This window comes from Hyla sarda, chromosome 7 (assembly GCF_029499605.1).
Source record: "Hyla sarda isolate aHylSar1 chromosome 7, aHylSar1.hap1, whole genome shotgun sequence".
NCBI classification, from domain to species: Eukaryota; Metazoa; Chordata; class Amphibia; order Anura; family Hylidae; genus Hyla; species Hyla sarda.
Genome location: NC_079195.1, coordinates 93,774,651 through 93,799,544, shown reverse-complemented (window position 1 = coordinate 93,799,544; position 24,894 = coordinate 93,774,651). Strand labels below are relative to the sequence as shown.

At 40.0% G+C, this 24,894-nt stretch overlaps 1 protein-coding gene across 4 annotated transcripts in view; it reads left to right on the top strand.

Annotated features, from left to right (window-relative positions):
- Positions 1-24,894, top strand: part of PRKG1 (protein kinase cGMP-dependent 1) — a 1,084,726-nt gene that overhangs the window by 322,572 nt on the left and 737,260 nt on the right. For all 4 annotated transcript variants that reach the window (XM_056530020.1, XM_056530021.1, XM_056530018.1 and 1 more), the window contains exon 2: positions 4,662-4,828. In XM_056530020.1, the coding sequence (XP_056385995.1) occupies positions 4,662-4,828 (167 nt within the window). The remainder of the gene's footprint in view (positions 1-4,661; positions 4,829-24,894) is intronic.

Below are 24,894 nucleotides of genomic sequence, written 5' to 3'. Positions count from 1 at the left end.
GCCGAAGATCCACTTACCCGTCGGTGGAAGCTGCGGGACGGGATCGGCGGCGGTGATCGGCGTGGGCGGCGATGTCGTGCAGCAGAAGAGGACGGCTCCCTGGATCCGACGGAAGCCGGTAAGTTGCCTAGCAACATCTAGAGGGCTACAGTCTGAGACTGTAGCCCTCCAGATGTTGCAAAACTACAACTCCCAGCATGCCCAGACAGCTGCTGGGCAGGGTGGGAGATTCAGTTTTGCAACAGCTGGAGGTCTACAGTTTAGAGACCACTGCATAGTGATCTCTATACTGTAGCACTCTAGATCTTGCAAAACTACAACTCCCAGCATGCCCACATAGCTGTTTGCTGTCTGTGCATGCTGGAATTTGTAGTTTTGCAACATCTGGAGGTCCACAGTTTGGAGATCACAGTGCAGTGGTCTCTATCTGTAGCCCTCCAGATGTTGCAAAACTGCAAATCTCTGCATGTCGAAACAGCTGTTTCGGCATGCTGGTAGTTGTAGTTGCGATCCCTCCAGCTGTTGCATAACTAGATCTCCCAGCATGCCCTTCGGCGATCAGTACATGCTGGGAGTTGTAGTTTTGGAACAGCTATAGGCACACTGGTTGGAAAATACTGAGTTAGGTAACAGAACCTAACTGAAGGTTTTCCAACCAGTGTGCCTCCAGCTGTTGCAAAACTTCAACTCCCAGCATGCACGTTCTGTCAGTACATGCTGGGAGTTGTAGTTTTGAAACAGCTGGAGGATTGCCCCCCCCCCCCCATGTGAACGTACAGGGTACATTCACACGGGTGGGTTTACAGTAAATTTCCTGCTTCAAGCATGAGTTGCGGCAAATTTTTCGCCGCAGCGCAAATTTCTAGCGGGAAGCTCACTGTAAACCTGCGCCCGTGTGAATGTACCCTAAAAACACTACACTACACTAACACATAATAAAGGGTAAAACACTACATATACACCCCCTTACACTGTCCCCCCAATAAAAATGAAAAATGTATTGTACGGCAGTGTTTCCAAAACGGAGCCTCCAGCTGTTGCAAAACAAGAACTCCCAGCATTTCCGGACAGCCACTGACTGTCCAGGCATGCTGGGAGTTTAGCAACAGCTGGAGACACCCTGTTTGGGAATCACTGGCGTAGAATACCCCTATGTCCACCCCTATGCAATCCCTAATTTAGTCCTCAAATGTGTATGGCGCTTTCTCACTTCAGAGCCCTGTCGTATTTCAAGGAAACAGTTTAGGGCCACATATGGGGTATCTCCGTAATCGGGAGAAATTGTGTTACAAATTTTGGGGGCTTTTTCTCCTTTTACCCCTTATGAAAAGGAAAAGTTGGGGGCTACACCAGCCTGTCAGTGTAAAAAAATTTAAAATTTTACACTAACATGCTGGTGTTGTCCTTTACTTTTTATTTTCACAAGTGTTAAAAGGAAAAAAGCCCCCCAAAATTTGTAACGCATATTCTCCTGAGTATGGAAATACCCCATATGTGGGCGTGAAATGCTCTGCGGGCACATAACAAGGCTCAAGAGTGAGAGCGCACTATGTACATTTGAGGCCTACATTGGTGATTTGCACAGGGGTGGCTGATTTTACAGCGGTTCTGACATAAACGCAAAAAAAATAAATACCCACATGAGACCCCATTTTGGAAACTACACCCCTCACGGAAATTAACAAGGGGTATAGTGAGCCTTAACACCCCACGAATTTTCATTAAAGTTGGATGGAAAAATGAAAAAAAAAATTGTAACAAAAATGCTGATGTTACCCAAAATTTTTCATTTTCACAAGGAAACAAAGGGAAAAAGCCCCCCAAAATTTGTAACCCCATTTTTCTGAGTAAGAAAATACCCCATATGTGGATGTAAAGTGCTCGGCGGGCGAACTACAATGCTCAGAAGAGAAGGAGCACCATTGGGATTTTGAAGATAAAATTTGTCCGGAATTGAAGGCTACGTGTGTTTACAAAGCCCCCATAGAGCCAGAACAATGGACAATATGACCCAATTTTGGAAACTACACCCCTCACGTAATGTAATAAGGGGTACAGTAAACATTTACGCCCCACAGATGTCTGACAGATTTTTGGAACAGTGGTCCGTGAAAATAAAAAATTTAATTTTTCATTTGCACAGCCCATTGTTCCAAAGATCTGTCAAACGCCAGTGGGGTGTAAATACTCACTACACCCCTTATTAAATTCTGTGGGTGGTATAGTTTCCAAAATGGGGTCCCGTAGGGGGGTCCACTGTTCTCGCACCACGGGGGGCTTTGTAAACGCACATGGCCCCCGACTTCTATTCCAACCAAATTCTGTCTTCAAAAGCTCAGTGGTGCTCCTCTTCTGAGCATTGTAGTGCGCCAGCAGATCACTTGATGTCCACACATTGGGAATTTCCATACTCAGAAGAAATGGGGTTACAAATTTTGGGGGTCATTTTCTCCTATTACCCCTTGTAAAAATATAAAATGTGGAGGAAAACCAGCATTTTAGTGAAAAATTTTTTTTTTTCATTTACACATCCGACTTTAGCAAAAAGTCGTCAAATACCTGTGAGGTTTTAAGGCTCACTGTACCCCTTGATGTGTTCCTTGAGGGGTGTAGTTTCTAAAATAGTATGCCATGTGTTTTTTTTGCTGTTCTGGCACCATAGGGGCTTCCTAAATGCGACATGCCCCATAAAAACCATTTCAGAAAAACTCACTCTCCAAAATCCCATTGTCGCTCCTTTCCTTCTGAGCCCTCTACTGCGCCCGCCGTACACTTGACATACACATATGAGGTATTTCCTTACTCGAGAGAAATTGGGCTACACATTTTAGGAAGATTTCTCTCCTTTTACCCCTTGTAAAAATTCTAAAACTGGGTCTACAAGAACATGCCAGTGTAAAAAATGAAGATTTTGAATTTTCTCCTTCAATTTGCTGCAATTCCTGTGAAACACCAAAAGGGTTAACAAACCTTTTGAATGTCATTTTGTATACTTTGGGGGGTGCAGTTTTTATAATGGGGTCATTTGTTGGGCATTTCTTATATGAAAGCCCTTCAAATCCACTTCAAAACGGAACTGGTCCCTGAAAAATTTTGATTTTGAAAATTTTGTGAAAAATTGGAAAATTGCTGCTGAACTTTGAAGCCCTCTGGTGTCTTCCAAAAGTAAAAACATGTCAACGTTATGATGCAGTCATGAAGTAGACATGTTGTTTATGTGAATCGATATATAATTTATTTGGAATATTAATTATCCTTATAAGAAGAGACCTTCAAAGTTAAAAAAAAATGCAAAATTTTAAATTTTTTCATCAAATTTTGAAATTTTTCACCAAGAAACGATGCAAGAATCGACAAAATTTTACCACTAACGTAATGTAGAATATGTCACGAAAAAAACAATCTCGGAATCAGAATGAAAGGTAAAAGCATTCCAGAGTTATTAATGCTTAAAGTGACAGTGGTCAGATGTGCAAAAAATGGCAGGGTCCTACAGTGAAAATTGGCTGGGGCCTTAAAGGGTTAAACAGCATAACAATTCTGCTAGTGTAGTGTGTTTACATTCAACCATTAGTCACCACAGAATACTATCCGTTTACCCATAGCCAAGCAGGTTGCCCTATTACTGAAATTAAAGGGGAATAGAAAAACAGAGGTAATTTCTTACAAAAACAGCACCAGACCTATCCTCAGGTCTTGTGTGGTATTACAACTTTGCTCTTTTTTATTCAGTGGAACTAACCTGCAATACCACACACAACCTGAGGACAGGTGTGGTGCTGTTTTAAGATGGATCCAGCTTTGTTTTTCATGTGCTTTTAACTTTGCCTTAAAAACGCTCAGAAGTGCATAAATACATTCCTAGGTGACCTACCAGTGTAATGCAGTGTGTATAGGGCTTTTAGACAGTGTTGTACATACATTTTGGACAATTGGTGAAGTACAGGTTTGAACAGAACTAGTTCGGCCAGAGCCAGAACTTTTTGCCAGAGTTCTGAAAACCAAACAATTGAAGAGTTCTCTCTATTTTCTACCTTTAAAGGCATCTTGGCATTGCCCCTGTTTGAGGTGCACCTGTATCATAAGTAGATCACATTATTGTTGTACAGAAATAATGTTTCTTACAGCAAATAGGTTTTATATAATATCAGATGCATGACACTGTTTTTTTTTTACTTACAAATTGTGATTGTACTGAATAAAATAATATATAATAAATGTTGATTTACTATGTATACTTGGAGACATCAAAGAAAATGCAATCAGAAGAAAATTCGCATTATTAAAGATAATTACTCTAATTTACTTATGATTACTGTTTCTTATTAAACTTGAAGAGAGACTTTTATTAGCATATTTATAAAGCGTATACCAACATGATATTGTGACTATAAAACTTAAAAATTCCATTGATCCTATTCTACTAACACTGTGCAGGATAAAACTCTATGGTGCATGATTTTAACAGGCTTTATTATTTAGGCTTGGAACAGACGTTACCGACCCCTAGGTATTAAAGTTACCGCATTGCAATGAAAAATGCATAAAACGTCACTCTATACCCGGGCAGATAAAAGCCTTCTAGAACACTGTGCCTTTATTAGTTACTGTCACTGCTACCGCCTCCAGGATATGACTAAATATTGTGTTTCTTGCTTCAGGTCCAAGGAATTAATTAAAGAAGCGATCCTCGACAATGACTTCATGAAGAACCTTGAGATTTCCCAGATCCAAGAGATAGTGGATTGTATGTATCCTGTTGAATATGGCAAAGACAGCTGTATCATCAAGGAAGGGGACGTGGGGTCACTGGTCTATGTCATGGAAGGTACTGTGTTTTATTTTTCCCACAGTCATTTTCTTTTTACTGTACAAGACGTACAAGTTTTTCTTTCCAGTCTAGGAGAATTTGAGCAGTGCTTTTATTAGATATTTGTTTCGTTGGGAAATGTTGTCTTACTGCCATCAGTAAAAACAGTACTGCAGACCCACAATTAAAAAAAGGGTTGTATATTCTATTACCTAAAAGAACACCTTACTAAATCCTTCTGTGACATGACTGCAGCTGACTGGCTATCACAGCCAGGCTCACCAAGCCGACCAGCAAGGCTTTTTATTTCCTTATTTTCTTAATATCTGGACTGAGTTCAATCGTTGACTCTCCTTCGGCCATTAAGCTCAGCTACTAGCATGCTTTTCAACTCAAGCATGGAGTATTAGGCTAGTATTTTTAGTTTGTCAGCACCCGGAGAGTCATAGGCTGTTTGTTTCTCATCTCCTGTAACAAACAGAATTAATTGTTAATTTAAAAGCCATAACTGTGGCTTATTAGTGCCCCAATGGTAGGAGAACTGTGACTCCTTAATCTAGACAAGGGCTTGTCATGCCAATTCCAGATGTCAATGCATCGTGTTTTAGTGAGAAAAATCCTCAAAAGACTTGTCAAAATTTTCAGGGCAGCCACAAGGTTTAGAATTAAAAATTGTATTCTAAGAGATTAATAATATCTACCGTAAACACGAGATGAAGAAAAGACCAGAAAAAAGAAAAGAGTGTGCTCAATGTCAGGCAGCTACCCTTTAGTCATTGCAGCAGATATTTACCAGTATTCAGTTTAGCCCCAGCTACCTTTTTTTTTGTAGTTAAAATCTGAGGAACACACACAACTCTAGGTCTAAGGATGCCCCCACCATACAACAACAAAAAAAATCTAAGTATTTCATTAAATGCATACTGCTCTTGCTTGTACATGGTGTACAGTGGGGCCAGTCACATTATGAATCATCATCACAGAAGGCTGTGCAACAAGGCCTCCGGTCCCCCCAATCCTAAATAAATCTCAGAATTTGCACAACGTGGGATCGAAATTTATATTTGAGAGTCTGGTATACATACAGCAGTGAGTACAGTGCTAATAATTTTTGTTTTCCACATATTCCCTTTAAGGACATAGTATTTTGTTCTCTAAGTGCCTCCACACAGTTTAATACCCTTTTAGTGTCACAAACAATATAATGCCCCATGTAGTGCCCCTACACAGTATAATGTCTCTATAGTGGCCCCCACACAGTAAGTCTTTTTAAGTGCATCTCTCTCCCATACAGTATAATGTCACCTTATTGCCCCCCCCCCCACAATATAATGCCACCTTATTGGCCCCCACATAGTATAATGCCCCTCTTAGTGGCCTGCACAGTAGAATGCATCTAAAGTAACCCACACACAGTATAATGTCTTCTTTGGTGCCCCACACAATATAATTTCCCCCAAGTGCCCGCACACAGTATAGCATCTTTCAAGTACCCCCATGCAGTGTAATGTCCCCCAAGTGCACCAACACAGTTAATGCCCCTTTTAGTACCCTCACACAGATAGTGCACATTTGTGAATTGGGGGAGGTCTAGGTGGATTGAAGAAGACTAAGTCCCTTCATTAGGTAGGTTGCTCCAATTAACAGATTTCGCCAGTAGGTACCTGAAACACAGAAAGTAAAAGTCTGACACCGCTAATATGAATAATGGAGAAAGTCCTTCCATATATGTAACATATAGCAAGTGTACCTGTATATATAATAAAACGTAGCTAAGGAGGTGCTCTTATCCAGAAGAAAAGTATCTTGGCAATAATGTGTGCTCTAGAGAGTAGATGGATAATGCACTCACCATGGGCTCTGTAGAAACTTTCATGCTTTATTCGGCAAGTAGAAAATTCAACGACACAGGTACACAGGGAGTTTGTGATGGAACAGGTGAGGCAGGGGGTGTTCACAGGGGTGGCAACATGTTTCACGCACTACGGCGCTTTGTCTGTCCAGTACGCCCCCTGCCTCACCTTTTTCATCACGAGCTCCCTGTGTACCTTTGTCGTTGAATTTTCTACTTGCCAAATAAAGCTTGAAAGTTTCTACAGAGCCCATAGTGAGTGTGTTATCCATCTACTCTCTACAGCATACATTATTCCCCAGTAGGTAGTTTCCCTCATTAGATAAACCCTGTAGCTAGGTACCCCTGTAGGTAGTATTCCCCCTGTAGTTAGTACCCCCCCCCCCTCATCTAGCCCAGAGATGATGATCCTGAACAGGAGCATAGGATACATAAAAGTAAATAGCTTTTTAAAACTCAACAACCCTTTTAAGAGAAAGTGTTACTTGCATGCTGAACAGAAAGATAACAATCATTAATAAAATGAAGGATCATATGTTCTTCTCAAAAGGTGTTTTGACTTAAATAAGTAATATAACATAATAAGTAAGACTTACTATGGCAATTGTTTATACCAATGCCATGTAGAACAAAAAAAAAAATACCACTTTTTAGGCTCCGCTTCAAATAACCCCATCCATTTAGGATTGAAGGGTTTACAATAGCAGACTCATCATTGTTAAAGAATACTTGGATTTTTCTAGGCTCCTTCACACTCCCGTATATTGGCATTTCCTATAATTCATGATCACGTCTCTGAGCCATTTCGGACCTGAGGAGAATTCCCAACCCAGCCTTTCATCTTCTATCTTCTGCTCTGTTGAGAGATCAACTGGATTAAACTTTCCTCTGGCCTTCTCCCTGTCATGTTGTCAGGCTCCATTCAGGGAATTGAATTACTTTTCCAATCAGCCGGGCTGATTAGCCGGAGAAATCTCTTTTTTCTTTCTCAATTGTTCGATTGCCATTTCCAGCCTCCCTGTCACACATTTGCCTTCCTTTGCTATTAACAGTATATACCACTACTTTGAAAATTTCAAGCAGCCGTCAGTCTCCATGTTTGAAATTGTTCTCTGTGGGAAGCCCCCTGCGGTTTTTGCTAATGTTTTACTGTAAATCTTTAGGTTTCAATCACAAGTGTTATGGCAGCTGCGGATTTAAATTGGTGTCAATCACATTTAGATACATTTGTCATGCTTCTTGTGACCTTTGTGTTGTGCTGGAATATTTGTGGAGCTTCCCAGCCTTTCTTGTATCTAACATAGTTTATAAGGTTAAAAAAAGTCAAGAGTTAAGTTCAACCTAAAACCCTAACTGTGTTGATCCAGAAGAAGGCAAAAAAAAAAAAACATGAGGCTGATGCCAGAAAAATTCCTTCCTGACCCCAATATGGTGATCAGAATAAATCCCTGGATCAACGTTCTTTCCACATAAATCTAGTATCCATAACCTGTAATATTCTATTTTTCCAGAAAATCATCCAGGCCCCCCTTGAACTTGTTTATTGAGTCAGACATCACAACATCATGTGTCAGAGAGTTCCATAGTCTCACTGCTCTTACAGTAAAGAATCCCTGTCTGTAATGATGGTGAAACCTTCTTTCCTCTAGATGCAGAGGATGCCCCTCCACTAGACGATCATTGTGAATGTAAAATAATGCATTGCTGTCAAGTGATAGAATTACACGCTAAACTGCTACTCATAGAAGAAGTGTTTTGCAGTAGATGTAGCAGCTGTGTTGACAGGCCTCTAGAGACATGCCTGAGGAAGTGGTCAACAAGTACCACAAAATGTATTACATTTTGGGTAATAAATGTTTCACTTTTATCTTTGTGTGATTGTCCATTCCGTATCATTAGAATTCTGCCACACTTGGGAGGAAAGCGCCATTGTTAAAATCAGGGCAGTAATGGTAAAGAATTTTCTGGTGGGTCCTATCACCACTTTAATAGTCTGACTGCAAAACAACCACATTTGGAAACAGCTTTGGAGCAGATCACTTCCACTACATTCTATTTTAATGAACTGATCAGATAACCTGTTATCCCTTTTGAGACCACTAGGTGAAGGCTTAGTATTTGTGCAAATCTCTTTCACCGATACTTCTCTTATGTGGGAGTAGATCCTTCAGGCCTTTTCAGATATTCCTTATAGTTATGGCATTGATACCTAGACCAAGCCACCTATACCTTCTTTGGTGAGTTCACTATGATCTGAGGGTAAATATTAATCATCCAAAATAATTGTAACATTTATACTAGTAAAATATTCTAGAACAATCTGCTAAGTAAGAAATCCATTGTTTTTTTTTTTACTTTAGATAAGACATTCATCCCAAAAATTAATGTACAAGTTTCACATTCCTTAACAAGAATAATATAGCCCTTCTCTTACCCCTTTACCCACAGTCCCCTCCAAAAAAAAAAAAATATTTTTTGAATGAATAAATAAATAATTAAAAATAAATTAATAAATATATGGGACATACTCAATATAAACAATATTGTATATTTTATCTACTTAAATCAAAATTGTAACATCTGTGGCCGTTTTAATTCTCTGCTGTTTCTGTAATCCTAGAAATAAGAAACACAACCATGTGACCTACTGAACAGTGTCTGTTGCTATGGTTAGTATCTAAGTAATTCATACCAGCCTTATTAGTGTGCTTAGCTGATAAAATTGCTGCCTGTTTTGGAAATAATACAAAAGAACTTAGTCCATCCCAAAGGTAACCTTTTCCTAAACGGTCAGTTTCTTAAAGGTTCAACATCTTGACGTGTGACAAGCCATAGCAATCAGTAGATTGTTTGCATAGTAAATGAATAGCGCTGATTACTTTTGTGAGTCTCAACTGCTGGATATATTGGAAGAATTCTTTGCATTTCATAAATGGATATAATGTACATTTTTCATTTTGCAAACAAATATATCTTGTGACGAAAAAGCCTCTTTCTCCACATTTCCGGCTCCTTTTTTCCAACTTTCCCAACCAAAATCATTTACTCCAGTGGAGACCATCTAGAATCTGTCTTCAGAGAAAAGACACACTATAAGCTTGCTGAGGGATCAGGTTGCTCATGGAGAGGGGCAGAAAGTAGTGTTGAGCACGAATATTCGAAATGCAAATTTTTACCGCCAATAACGACACTTCACGATTTCGCGAATATTTAGAATATAGCGATATATATATTCGATATATGTATGATGAATATTAGTTTATTTTCTTCACAATACAGTGACCCCCCCGACCTACGATGGCCCCGATATATGATCATTTCAACATACGATGGCCTCTCAGAGGCCATCGCATGTTGAAGGCAGCTTCAACATACAATGCTTTTGTATGTCGGGGCCATCGCATAAACGGCTATCCGGCAGCGCAGACTTCTTCAGCTGCCACCGGATAGCCGTTTACGGTGCCCCGTGTGGTCTGCTGACGATCACTTACCTGTCCTCGGGGCTCCGGCGCATCCTCTTCGGGATCCTCTGCATCGTCTGCTCTCTCCATCGTCGTCATCACGTAGCTGCGCACGTCGTCCTGTCATCCAATAGGAGCTGCGTGCATAGCGACGTGATGGCGGCGACAGAGAGCAAGCATGCCGGGGAAGCAGAGGCTGTCCGGGCATGCTGGGTGTTGTAGTTTTGCAACATCTGGAGGTCCGCAGGTTGTAGACCACTGGCCTATACTTCACATTGCACGGATCCCTCAACATACGATGGTTTCAACAAACGATGGTCCATTTGGAACAGATTACCATCGTAATGATGTGTACTTTGTAAAAAAAAAAAAAAGTGATCATTCCTCCCTGCTTTCAACTTGTTGTCCAAAGAAAGCTCCAATATTATTTACTGTGTGAGTCGGTGTGGAGCGTGAATATTTCGTATATGCGAATATGCAAATATTCACAAATATTGGCATTTCCCGAGGACACTGATCCCTCCCTTCTTTTAGGAGAGAGATATAAACACACATGTGCACTATGCAAATTTCATAACAAGTTTTCACATGGAAAAAAGGGAACGAACATAGTGAATATGCGAATTTCGCGAACATAGGACGAATATTCCTCCATATATACGCGAAATATCGCAAATTCAAATATGGTCCCTGCCGTACATCTCTAGGAGAAAGGAGTAGGTAGATAGAGACACAGAAAGACACTGCTCAAAGTTCTGCTGAGCGTCATATCTCATAACTCAATAGACACCTTACATTACTCAGTATTGGTCTATAATGTCTTTCATACTGCCGTTATCTCTAAGGGTGTGCCATAGGGATACAAGGGAGCAGGATCTTTTCTACTGTGTATAGGGGACATCATAGAGGATAATCACAACCCACTAGCTCAGCAAAAACTTGACATAAAATAGCTTGTGTGATTATGACATTTTTCTACAGAATATTCAATATTTGCGCAGTAACAATGTCTATATTTTATTGTCTATTGGTCACCAAAACTGTATGTGGTGTAATACCATAAATAAAATGCACTATGCAGGAATCCTACACCCATACTTTTTTACGTACAAATGTGTTGCAGTATTGTTAATATTCAGCATGCATGCATATAACCTCAATGCACTTAGCAGCAGGTTATAACACTAATATTCTAGAAATGGATGTCCAGTGCTCGGTGCAGTAAAACCAGGCACTTTATTGAAGGAACATCAGATAGAAAATGTTAAAACTTGTTTCAGATCATTACCGATTCTTAGTCATGGCATATCACATATGTTAAAACCCAAACTTTAAATATTCATGAGGATTTCAGGTGCTCTCCTCATTTATTAGGAGTATTTAAAGTTTGGATTTTAACATATGTGTTATGCCATGACTAAGGATCGGTAATGATCTGAAACACGTTTGTCCTGCTATACATTTTGTATTTGATGTTCCTTCAATAAAGTACCTGGTTTTACTGCACCAAGTGCTAGACATCCATTTCTGCTTTGCTATATCCGGTCCGGAGGCGCTGCCGGCCAGTCCGAGTGCATGTGGTGGCGGTACGAGAGAGAGCGGTCTGCAGATTGTGTTTGCAACTAATATTCTAGACTGTTTTCTAGACGTAATTCTTATGTTATAAATTTTAAATAAAATATGCATGTGTGGTATCTGCTTATCCAGTACATCCACATCAATGGCAATCCTCATAATAATTGCTGTAATGTGTTAAGTACATCACTGGTACAGCTGAGATTATACATTGCTTCCAGTGGTGAAGGATTTTATGAAGAATTGTGGAATATACAGTCATCCTCAGCTCAGTGATGACGCTTTGGCAGTGACTGCTCTGTAGTTTAAAGGACTATAATACCTGCTCAATTCTCATGGTGACATACATTGTACAGATAATGGCTGGGAGTAGGGTGCAGAGTGGCTTCTCTGAGTACTGTCATATCTTCATGCATATAAAGAGGTATTATAGAGGTGAGAAGCTTTCCAATATATAGAAGATGGTTGTCTGTACTTGGATCCATCCCCCATCCCCCAGCCTATTCCTTTTTCTAATGCTGGTTTTCTCTTTTTCTGTCAGATGAACGTAACATGAATGTTCTTAGCCATATATGTTTATTTAGTAGGACTCAATAGCTTTTAGGCTATGTTCACACTGGATATTCTACAGACTGCGAGCGCCGACATAACATGTTCATTCTTTCTGCAGACACAGAAACCGGAATTTCTGTGCCAGAAACATCTGGTGCTGAAATTCTGCCGTGTGCACTGCGCAGCAGAATCCCATTGAATACAATGGGACTCTGCTGCTGCAAAATCTCTGTGCGGAATTCCGCACCGAAGTTCCAAGGTGGGAACATGGCCTTACAAGTGTTTCAAAATGCTAAAAAATGTGCAAGGAGCAATGTTACATCCTGTCAGGTAATTCCACAGGTCCCTATTAAATAGGTCAGATGCATCAAAGTGTTTCAGGCTAGTCTAGTTTATCTGAAGACTGTCTCATCTAGGTTCAGACCAACTTTTAGTTGACCAAAACTGTGCACCAAAAATTTGGCACTCTTTTGGAATATTGAGGCCACACCCCCTTTAAATAAAGCCGTGTCTCTGTGCACCAAAGCCACACCCTTTTTTGTTGGATCCAGTGAAAAAGTGTCAAAAAAGTGTCTAAAGCCCATAATAAGGCCTCGTTCACACTTCGGAGATTCTGCACGGATTCCTTTTGCATCCATCCTTCACTGTTTTTTTTCCCACACATTAGAAGTTCGGTAGTGGAACTTCCAATGAGGAATTGGATTCTGACGGAAGATTGAACATGTGCAGTCTTCCTGGCGGGGCTTATGTTTGTAGCCGATTGCTGTGGACATAAGTGCCTATTCCAAGCCATTTTGACCAGCATGGATCCACTAAGGATCCCTTAATGTGGCATAAGTCATGTAAGACCAATTTTTGGCACAGTTCTTTCCCAAATTCTGGCATATTTACAGTAGTAAATCTAAGAGACGTCTGTCTGCCTGTTACTATCTCTGATTTGATTATTACATCTGAATCTCATTGTGACCACTATATGTGTTAAAGGACTAAATATAGGTGTACAAAAGGTTTGTAGGTAATCCTTAGTGTTAAAGTTTTATGGACTACGCTTGTTGTTTGCATAGTATTCCCCAGCATATCAAAGAAAATGGTTGTGCTGTGGAAAGATGCATATCAGCTTTCATTTCTTCTAATGGATCTGTCCAATCTGATGGATGTATCTAGATATACTTGGCGTTGAAGCAGGCATACAATAATTAAGACATATAGTAATTATGAAGTATATATGGCAGAACGCTATCAAGAAGGAAATCCATCTTATCCCTGGACTCTGCTCTTAAGAAGTTGCTTAGATAATTTAAAGTTATTACTTACTTTCTCTATAGGGACAGGTAGAAAATGGAACACAACAGCTGGGGGAAGTCAAGTTGTCCCCTCTTGATCTCTCCACATTGCAGGCTGTTTTATGGCAGATTGTTTCCCAGTTACAGACTGCAGTAAATAAAGCTTGTATTCTACAATTTCTTTGTTCAAAATGCAAGAAACTTGTCCCAGTTCTTATTGTGGTTACCAAGTCCAGTTTTTCCCCCTAGAAACAGTGTCACTTCTATCCATTAGCTTCATCTGGTATTGGAGGTCCCGTGAATGGGTCTGAATTGCAGTACCAGACATTCCTCATGGGCTGCCTTGGTACTGTTTCTAAAAGGAAAATGGATCATTTCTTGAAATCTCAGATACTTCCTTTAAGGAATGCTCTTATATGGAATGTTCTTAATTGTACGCTAAATATGAATGGACTGCCTTAGGCAATTATATAGTTTCATTGACTTATAACCTATCCACAGGACTTCCAAAGACTGCCAACTACAGCACTCACCTCTCTTCAGCAGTCTCATAAAGTCCCTACCGATTAGACCCTTATTGCCTATCCTTTGCCTAGGGGATAACTTGTAGTCTTTGGACACCCCCCTTTAAAAGGGTACTCTACTGGCCAGTATTTGGAACTAAATGTTCCGAAAGCTGTTTTCTTGATGCTGGGGTTCGACCACGCCCCCCGTGAAATTAGGGCCACGCCCCCTCAATGCAAGTCTATGGCAGGGAGCTTGAAGGCCGTCACGCCCCCTGCCATTTACTTGTATTGCCAGGGCATGACCATGATGTCACAAGGGGGGCGTGCAAAAACAGCATTCGGAACATTTTGTTCCGAACGCTAGCCAGTGGAGTACCCCTTTAAGAGGTTGTTCAGAACTGGGAAAACTTGTCTGCCTTTTTCCAAAACAAAGCATCACCTCAGTCCATGAGTTGTGCCTTGTACTGAAGTAGATAGGGTTTAGTTGCATTACCATACTCAACCTGTGGAAAGTAGTGGTGCTGTTTTGTAAAAAGCAGTCAGGTTTTTTCTAATCCTAGAAAATCGACTCAATCCTTATGTTTTTACTTATTCTCTGTGAATTGTTGAAAATTCTAAATAAACAATTAAAAAAAATGCTGAATTCTGATGGCCTTTGGGCAATTATGGCAAAAAATATCCAGTCACAATGGTAACTGGATAGATACTTGATATCTGATGGATTTGATGGCTGTCATGTGAAGCATCTCTCTTATGGACACTTGTATTCTGAAGATAAAAGGTGATTACCAGAAGGAGTCATAACATGGTCAGGCTTGCGATAAGATGTCATTTGTAGCAAGGCCGCGGCATATAGGAATATCTGCGTTACACTGACAGTTATAAATGACTAGAGTTGCACACTAATGAGGATAAATGTGTTATTCTGCGGTTACCAATTACATATCCACTTGCGGCCCTGCCACATATTGATCTTCAGTAGATTAGTATTTCTTAGAGGATATTTAAATGGTTCAGAATCTTGGTCATTGTATCGAAATGAATATCCATTTTTCTTTATATATCCGTACGCTTAAATTGTGTAAGAAGACAAAGCTATGCCATTTTTAAAATGTGAAAAAAGACAAAATTTTGCTTCATATGAGGATGAAATGTGACCAGAAAGACTGACGGGGTGACACTAAGATGGTTTATATATCATTGTGCTATGGCCTAGGTCATAATCAAGAATAACAATGGAAATTATACAATCCTAGAATGGTGCAAGTCCATCTAATGCCTACACTATAACATTTGATTGCCACAGTAATGCATGGTAGGTAGCAATCCAAGGGCTTTTGTAGAATTGGGATGCATAGCAAATTGAGTTTAAAAAAGAATATAAAAACAGAACAATAGAACTAACTGCTAAGCATGTCTAAATTTGTATCTGGAAAGAAAGAATATGTAAAGCTGCTCTCATGCCACCTTTTCAGGTTAGAAACTGACTGGGAATGTATGTCAATCCAAAAATCTCTTTAGAAGGAAATAATACCCATTTGCAGACAGCTGTTTCAGGGTTATTTCCTCTTGTCAGTACATAGCACAGTGCTGGCTGGTTAGTGAGAGGCCTAGCATTGTGGGACCAATGGAGGAATGTTTATCCTTGAGGAGAGAGGCTTATAGGCAATTTATGCTCCACTGAAACTTCTGACAAGGAAGAATATGCAAAGCCGTTCTCCTGCCACCTTTTTTTTTTTTACACAACGTTCCCTTAAAGTCAGTGTTTCACTCCAACTCTCCAACTCAAGTCTTAAAGGAGTACTCTAGTGCAGAGTACTCCTGCTCCGTCCTGCCCGGGCTGCAAAAAAAATGAAAATAAACCACCTGTCACCTTTCTGGATTCCCGCGGAGCGCCACTACAGCTTATCGGTCCTCCGGTCCATCTTCTTCATACTTCCGTGTGAACGAAGCATCACATGGTGCTCAGCCTATTATGGGCCGAGGCAGAACATCGCGGCGGCCGGCGATAGGCTGAGCACCATGTGACGCTTCGTTACACACTTCTATATAGATAATTTCATGGTATCCTGTCTGGGTTCTTCCTGTGTGCTGGCCGATGGCCAGCACACAGGAAGAACCCAGACAGGATACCATGAAATTATCTTTATGGACCTGAAGAAGGCATGAGAGCACACCAAAATGCGTTGTCCAGTTGATACTTTTATTCATAATAAAAAAGTTCCTGTGTACCTTTGGCCTCTTCGCTTTATTTTACCATCACAGTAGTGCTCGGAGGCTAGAACCCCCAAATTTTCTGCACTCCTTCTACAATATTGTTCTTGCATTGGCATTTTTGGTCATGTGCTATAAAACATAATTGGTAGCCCAGGAAGAACGTCAATTTTAGAAGGTAAATATAAGACTTTTTTTTTTACCATTTGCTCATTATTTTAGGTACTGGAAACCCCCTTTAACCCCTTAAGGACTCAGGGTTTTTCCGTTTTTGCACTTTCGTTTTTTCCTCCTTACCTTTTAAAAATCATAACCCTTTCAATTTTCCACCTAAAAATCCATATTATGGCTTTTTTTTTGCGTCGCCAATTCTACTTTGCAGTGACATTAGTCATTTTACCCAAAAATGCACGGCGAAACGGAAAAAAAATCATTGTGCGACAAAATCGAAAAAAAAACGCCATTTTGTAACTTTTGGGGGCTTTCGTTTCTACGCAGTGCATATTTCGGTAAAAATTACACCTTATCATTATTCTGTAGGTCCATACGGTTAAAATGATACCCTACTTATATAGGTTTGATTTTGTCGCACTTCTGGAAAAAATCATAACTACATGCAGGAAAATTTATACGTTTAAAAATGTCATCTTCTGACCCCTATAACTTTTTTATTTTTCCACATATGGGGTGGTATGAGGACTCATTTTTTGCGCCGTGATCTGAAGTTTTTATCGGTATGATTTTTGTTTTGATCGGACTTTTTGATCACTTTTTATTCATTTTTTAATGATATAAAAAGTGACCAAAATACGCTTTTTTGGACTTTGGAATTTTTTTGCGCGTACGCCATTGACCGTACGGCTTAATTAATGATATATTTTTATAGTTCGGACATTTACGCACGCGGCAATACCACATATGTTTATTTTTTATTTTTTTTACACTGTTTTATTTTTTTTATGGGAAAAGGGGGGTGATTCAAACTTTTATTAGGGAAGGGGTTAAATGACCTTTATTAACACTTTTTTTTTACATTTTTTTTGCAGTGTTATAGGTCCCATAGGGACCTATAACACTGCACACACTGATCTCTAATGCTGATCACTGGTGTGCATTAACACGCCTGTGATCAGCATTATCGGCGTTTACTGCTCCTGCCTGGATCTCAGGCACGGAGCAGTCATTTGTCGATCGGACACCGAGGAGGCAGGTAAGAGCCCTCCCGGTGTCCGATCAGCTGTTCGGGACGCCGCGATTTCACCGCGGCGGTCCCGAACAGCCCGACTGAGCAGCCGGGTCACTTTCACTTTAGAAGCGGCGGTCAGCTTTGACCGCCGCTTCTAAAGGGTTAATACCGCACATCGCCGCGATCGGCGATGTGTGGTATTAGCCGCGGGTCCCGGCCGTTGATTAGCGCCGGGACCGACGCGATATGATGCGGGACCGCGGCGCGATCCCGCTTCATATCGCGGGAGCCGGCGCAGGACGTAAATATACGTCCTGCGTCGTTAAGGGGTTAATCAATGTTTAGCCAACAAATGCTGTTTTGGGGAAGTACAGTTGTAGAAAGGGGTATAACTATATTTGCATTTGTTTTGCTGGGTTAATTTTGATTTATCTACGGGTTAGTTATTTAGCACTATTCAAAAGCGGTGGCTCCATTCCAGAGGACCTCAGCTGGATCCCTGACCATTCAATAATATACCACATTCATATGTCATTTGAGCGGAAACACTATTTAATAGTTTTGGCAAAATATTACTTGACGCTTCCTTTTTGATGCATCCCATTGACTATGTTTAATAGCTTGTAGTTGTAAGTGCTAAGTGTTCAATTAGTTGAATATTGTAGGCAACAATGACTTCTGGAGGCTATGAAAAGGCCTATTAACAAGACGTCTATAAATATGCTTAATCTTTCAAATCTTTCTTTTACTTAAAGTGTTGAGTATGTTTTATTAATTCAATTGTAAGTGGATTATTTTAGTTATTTTCTTCGAGGAACATTTTGGCTTCAGTGTCATTCAATCATTATATTTTTGGCCATATAATAATTAAAATGGATGAACATTAGGTAGCTTTAAGCTGCTTTGAAACATTTATAAGATGGTAGAGGAGGGGGAAGAATGAACTGTTCTCCTTTGCAGGGCCACATCAGTTTTTTTGAATAGTTACCAATCACTTTAAATGGCTATTTTTCCACTCGAGATACTGCTCAATTGTCATCAGTAATGATGTATTCATATCTAATGTTTTGCTGTATATTTCTTCTGTTCTTCTTACAGATACTGCAAGGCAGTGGGCCATTGTACCCTTGCCATGCTAAATAGTCAGGGCTGGCAACAGAGATGAAGGTCTTCTGAGCTGTCAGCCACCAGAAATTATATAGACATGGTCATACCTCCAAGGGAGGCTACTGCTGGCACATAAACAGCTAGAAGATAAAAAAAAAAAGGCAGGGTTTTTAAATTTAAAATGGAGGGTCTGAAGAGACAACCTAAACCCATGAAGGACACAGACAATTTAAATTTTTGCGTTTTTTCCACCTAAAGACCCATATGAGTGATTATTTTTTGCACAGCCATTTGTACCTTGTAATGACACCTTTCATTATACCATTAAATAAATTGTAAAACCAAAACATTATTATTTGTGGGCAAAAATGAAAAAGAAAACATTCGGTTTGGTTTTTGCATAGTGCAATTTATGGAAAAAATGATACGTTATTATTTTTCTGTAGGTCAATGCAATTAAAATGATACCCAATTTATATAGTTTTTTTCTCTTATAGTACTACTTGCAAATGTTTTTTTTTTTCAACAAAATTGGTATGCATAAAATTGTCATTTTCTGACCCCTATAACTTTTATTTTTCTCTATACAGGGATGTATGAGGGCAAATTTTTTTGAACCCTTATCTGTTGTTTTTATGCGTACCATATTTGTTTTGATGGAACTTTCTGATCGCTTTTTATAGAATTTTTCTGATATATGTGATTAAAAATCATTTTTTTAAATGTTTTTTTTTCTTTTTGTTTATGCTGTTTACCGTGCAGGATCATAAACATATTTTACGCATGTGGTGATTCCAGATATATGTAAGATATAGGTAAGGGAACCCTCCTTCACCATTTTAGCTCACAGAACCCCTGTGATCATGTTGCATGGTTTTGGTGAGCTCCGCTAAGCTACTGCCAACTTTCATTTTATACTTTAGACGCCTTGATTGATTACGGTGTTGAAATGGTTAAATGCTGGGCAGCGGCACTGCCCATCATAAGCAATGAGTGTCTGGCTACTGATGGTAGCTAACTCTTACTGCTCTGAAGCCAGCGCAGCTCCTGCGCTCACTTCAAAGTCACTTAAGGCGTCGGGGTGCACAGGTACGCCCTGCATCCATAAGTACTGGGGCACAATGGTGTACCTGTACATCCTGCATCTTTAGGGGGTTAAAGGGTTACTGCCATTAGAAAAAACTTTTGACATGTTGCCCACACATGTCAAAAGTTTGGATTGCACTGGGTACTACTCCTGAGACCCACTGCGAACATTAGTTATAAGCCGGGAAAGTGAGCACCCGTGTGTTCAACTCCCCAATCAGCCAGTAGATCTGACCTTTTTTCTGTATAAGTCTGCATAGACCAATACAGAGAAAATGTCAGATTTGCCTTACAGGCGGGAAGGAAGCTGTGCACTGTGGTTCACTTTTCTCAGGAGTGAGACCTGGTGCAATCAAAAGTCTTGGCATGTCTGGGCAACTGGCTATAGATGTGGGTAGAATTTGGTGTGTAGTGTGAGATGACCATGACACAGCTCATGATGAGACCACTTCTAGGAGGCCACTGAAGCTATAGTATACACTTATTCTAGTATGGCTGACCTGTAGGAGTAACTATGTATTTAGATCTGGTGGAGGTTGTACTAGGGTCTGCTGTAGGACTTGAAGAGAAATCACTAGTCCTGATCGACATACAGTTGTAGTCAGCTACCCTCCAGGGTGGTAAAGGAGACTCGGATGGTGGGTTTGTGAGTGTGGTCTAACTTGGGAGATCTGGATGGCAAATAAGCTGGGGCAGACATGTTTGCATGGTTCCCACTATATATATATATATATATATATATATATATATATATATATATCCACAAATCTGGAAACCCTGGCAGATTAATAATAACAGGTATGGACACGCTAACTGAACAGATATCTGGTTTGGTAGAAAACACACTAAAACCCTTTGTTACACGCACCGGCAGCTTCATACAGGACACCACTGACTTTCTTAACAAACTGAGTCAGATTACAAACTTGCCTGCCAACTCCATATTGGTAACAATGGATGTAGAATCTCTGTATAGTAACATCCCACACAGAGATGGAATTGAGGCCTGCTCACTGTTCCTCTCCTCCCAAACCCACAACCAGAAATACAGCCCTCAGATCATCACCAAACTTATAGAATTCATTCTCACACACAACTACTTCAGCTTCAACAGTGAAATATACCTACAGATGATGGGAACTGCTATGGGCACCAGGATGGCACCACAATATGCCAATCTGTTCATGGCTGACCTTGAAGAGTGATTCCTGAATACCCAAATTCACAAACCCTACAGATACTACAGATACATTGATGATATTTTCATTGTTTGGACTGAAGGAGAGGATAAACTCAAACAATGTCATGATGCCTTCAACACATTTAATCCATCCATCAAACTCAAAATGGACTTCTCTACAGAAAGTGTCAACTTTCTGGACACCACTGTAAATATAAACAAGGACACAATACAGACAGCTGTATACAGAAAACCCACAGACCGATCCAGCTATCTACACAATTCAAGTTCCCATCCTTCCCACACCAAGAAAGGCATCATATACAGCAAAGCCACCAGGTACCACTGCATCTGCTCCAACCCTGATGACAGAGACACATCTACAAACGCTAACTGAAAAATGTAAACAAAAATGTTACAAACCAAGGACCACCACCCATCTTGGCCTTCAGACAACCACCCAACTTAAAACAAAAGCTGGTCAATAGGAAACTACACACAGAAGCGTCAGATACAGACAATGAGACCAAACCCTGCATCAAACCGCGCTGTAAACTCTGTCAACACATCTGCACAAATTCTGAGGCCTCCCACAACAACATCAAGGGAAAATACTCCTGCACCACAGAGAATGTAGTCTACATGATGCAATGCACCAAGTGTGACCTGGGATGTTACATTGGCCAGACCAGTCAGCCACTCAATAAAAGGATGAACCTCCACAGATCGTCCATCAACAACCATAGAGAAAAGGACTATTGCACCCCAGTTGGACACGATTTCACCCAAACAAGTCACTCCCTACAGGACCTCAAAATCAAGATCCTGAAAGGAAACGTCAAGAACACCCAGGAAAGAAAGACATTTGAAGACAAAATGATAGTTTTTTATGACTCCAAGAACAGAGGACTTAATGTGGATTTAAGCTTCTTATCCCATTATCAACATTTCCTATAACCTATGCTAAACTGTCTTCCCTCTCCCTGCTTTAACACCATTACACCCCTGCTCCCCCTCCCCTGTCTAAGTCTTATCTTCAGTCTATGGTTCTGTAGTAAAATTGTCCTTTCTCCTCTGTCCAGCGTAACCACTATTCTCACCTCTGCTCTCCAGCCCCCCCCCCACTCATCCTTATCTGTAGTCTATCATCCTATTGCTATCTCTACAAAATCCTGTTAGTCCAACCCCCCTGTTCTCATGTTGGTGTGGGTGCTGGTAGTGTAATCCTGTGGATAAGCCATAAATGTCTATAGTGGGACAACCCTACTTAACAAAGGCTTTAAAGGCTAACACAACATTACTGTTCTTATTAAGGAACTGTGCAAGAAATCTTTTTAACCAAAGTATTCTCCGCACTCTAGAATGGAGGAAATTTTATAAACTGTAAGATTGAACCTTCCATAATAACAACAACACAACACAGAGGTACAATATTGGAAGGAAGTACATTAATTGGACTAGATAGGACCATCAATGTACACAGGTATAACAAGTACCCTTAATGATAATAAAGAATCTTCAATATAATGAAAGGTTTTCGCTGGCTTAAAGTATTGATCTCTATTATTAGATGCTAGTGAGAGCAGCCAAGTATCACAATAGCATTGCACAAGTTCTGTCCAGACCTCTGCTCTATCGATTGCACTGTTTGTTGCCTTTGCTTGTTTCCACACATAAACTAAGACAGCTTTTATTCTTTTGGTTTGTAAAAAAAAAATCACATTCTCTGTTTAGACTTTGTGCATTGTGACCATAGATAAACCCTGAACTGAAGGAGGCTCTGAATAATCTGATCAGTATGAAGATTTTTATGGCATGTTTTATCCTTCGGATAGGTTCTCTTCGTTCTTTAAATACAGTACATCAGATAAAACAAGCCTTACAAGTTAAAAGTAGTTTGAGGCTATAGAAAAAGTGTCTGCTTTTAGAATGATATAAAAGGGCCGAGCTGCATTACTAGATAGAAAGCACATGGTTAGTCTTGTATAAAGACTAATGCTAACAGGTAAATAAGGCAATACAGTCAATACAGTGGGGATCAAAAGTTTGGGCATTCCAGGTAAAAAAAAATATTAATTTGCATAAAGAAGCCAAGGAAAGATGGAAAAATCTCCAAATGGCATCAAATTATAGATTAGACATACTTAATGGCGTCTGCAAAAGTTTGGGCACCCTGCAGAATTTATAGCATGCACTGCCCCCTTTGCAAAGCTGAGACCTGCCAGTGTCATGGATTGTTCTCAATCATCATCTGGGAAGACCAGGTGATGTCAATCTCAAAGGTTTTAAATGTCCAGACTCATCTGACCTTGCCCCAACAATCAGCACCATCGGTTCTTCTAAGCAGTTGTCTAGAAATCTGAAACTGGAAATAGTTGACGCTCACAAAGCTGGAGAAGGCTATAAGAAGACAGCAAAAGATTTTCAGATGTCAAAATCCTCTGTTTGGAATGTAATTAAGAAATGGCAGTCATCAGGAACAGTGGAAGTTAAAGCAAGATCTGGAAGACCAAGAAAAATATCAGACAGAACAGCTCACAGGATTGTGAGAAAAACAATTCAAAACCCACATTTGGCTGCACAAACCCTCCAGAAAGATCTGGCAGACACTGGAGTTGTGGTACACTATTCCACGATAAAGAGATACTTTTACAAATATGGTCTTCATGGAAGAGTCATCAGAACAAAACCTCTTCTATGTCCTCACCACAAAAATCAGCATTTGAACTTTGAAAATGAACAGATAGACAAGCCTGATGCATCTTGGAAACAAGTTCTGTGGACCGATGAGGTTAAAATTTGAACTTTTTGTCCGGAATGATCAAAGGTACGTTTGGAGAAGAAGGGGAACAGAATTTAATGAAAAGAACCTCTGTCCAACTGTTAAGCATGGGGGTTGATCAATCATGCTTTAAGGTTGTATTGCAGCCAGTGGCACAGGGAACATCTCACGGGTAGAAGGAAAAATGGATTCAATAAAGTTTCAGCAAATTTTGGATGCTAACTTGTGAAAAAGCTGAAGTTAAAGAGAAGATGGCTTCTACAAATGGATAATGATCCTAAACACACCTTGAAATCCACAGGAAATTACATCAAGAGGCGTAAACTGAAGGTTTTGCCATGACCTTCACAATCTCCTCACCTCAACATAATTGAAAATCTATGAATGGACCTTAAAAGAGCAGTGTGTGACAGACAGCCCAGAAATCTCAAACAACTGGAAGACCTTTGTAAATGGGCAAAGATACTTCAAACAAGAACTGAAAGACTCTTGGCTGGCTACAAAAAGCGTTTACAAGCTGTGATACTTGCCAAAGGGGGGCAGTACAAGATATTAACTCTGCAGGGTGCCCAAACTTTTGCAGACACCATTTTTTTGTTTTCTGACATTTTGAAAGTGTAAATGATGGAAATAAAATCTAACTTTTGTTGACATATTATAAGAATGTCTAATCTGTAATCTGATGCCTTTTGGAGATTTTTCCATCTTTCCTTGGCTTCTTTATACACATTAATACAAATTTTTACCTGGGGTGCCAAAACTTTTGATCCCCACTGTACACATGGAACACTCTCTAAATTATATAATCTTTTTTTTAATATTGTAGCTAGTGATGTCATAATATGTTTTATAGCATCATCAGATAAGTTAATCTATCATTAAGGGTAGTGCATCGGCAGCGCATTTCACACTGAGGAAAATATCTTGTGAATTCTGCTATGAGCAGACACATTAGGGTTACCCTACAGCAGCCCTGTATGTGTAGTGAGGATTGGAAGTGGGCCCAGCGTGCCCACATGACTGTGGCGCATGAGATCATCTCCAAATCGTACTGTACCTTACTTGCTCTGTTGTGTCTATAAGAAGATAAAGTGTATTTACATTGCAAGTCTATTGGGCACTGATAACCAAAAATGCCATTACCTCTTTCTTCAGTCACTAACATGCTACTCCTTTGTCTTTATTGACCGCCCTAGGACAGGGGAGGGAGCCTATATGCATTAACTGTATTAAGTGTATATGACATGTTATTCTTTAGGTGGGCATATCATGACTTGCAGTTTTCTCAGATGTTATATAT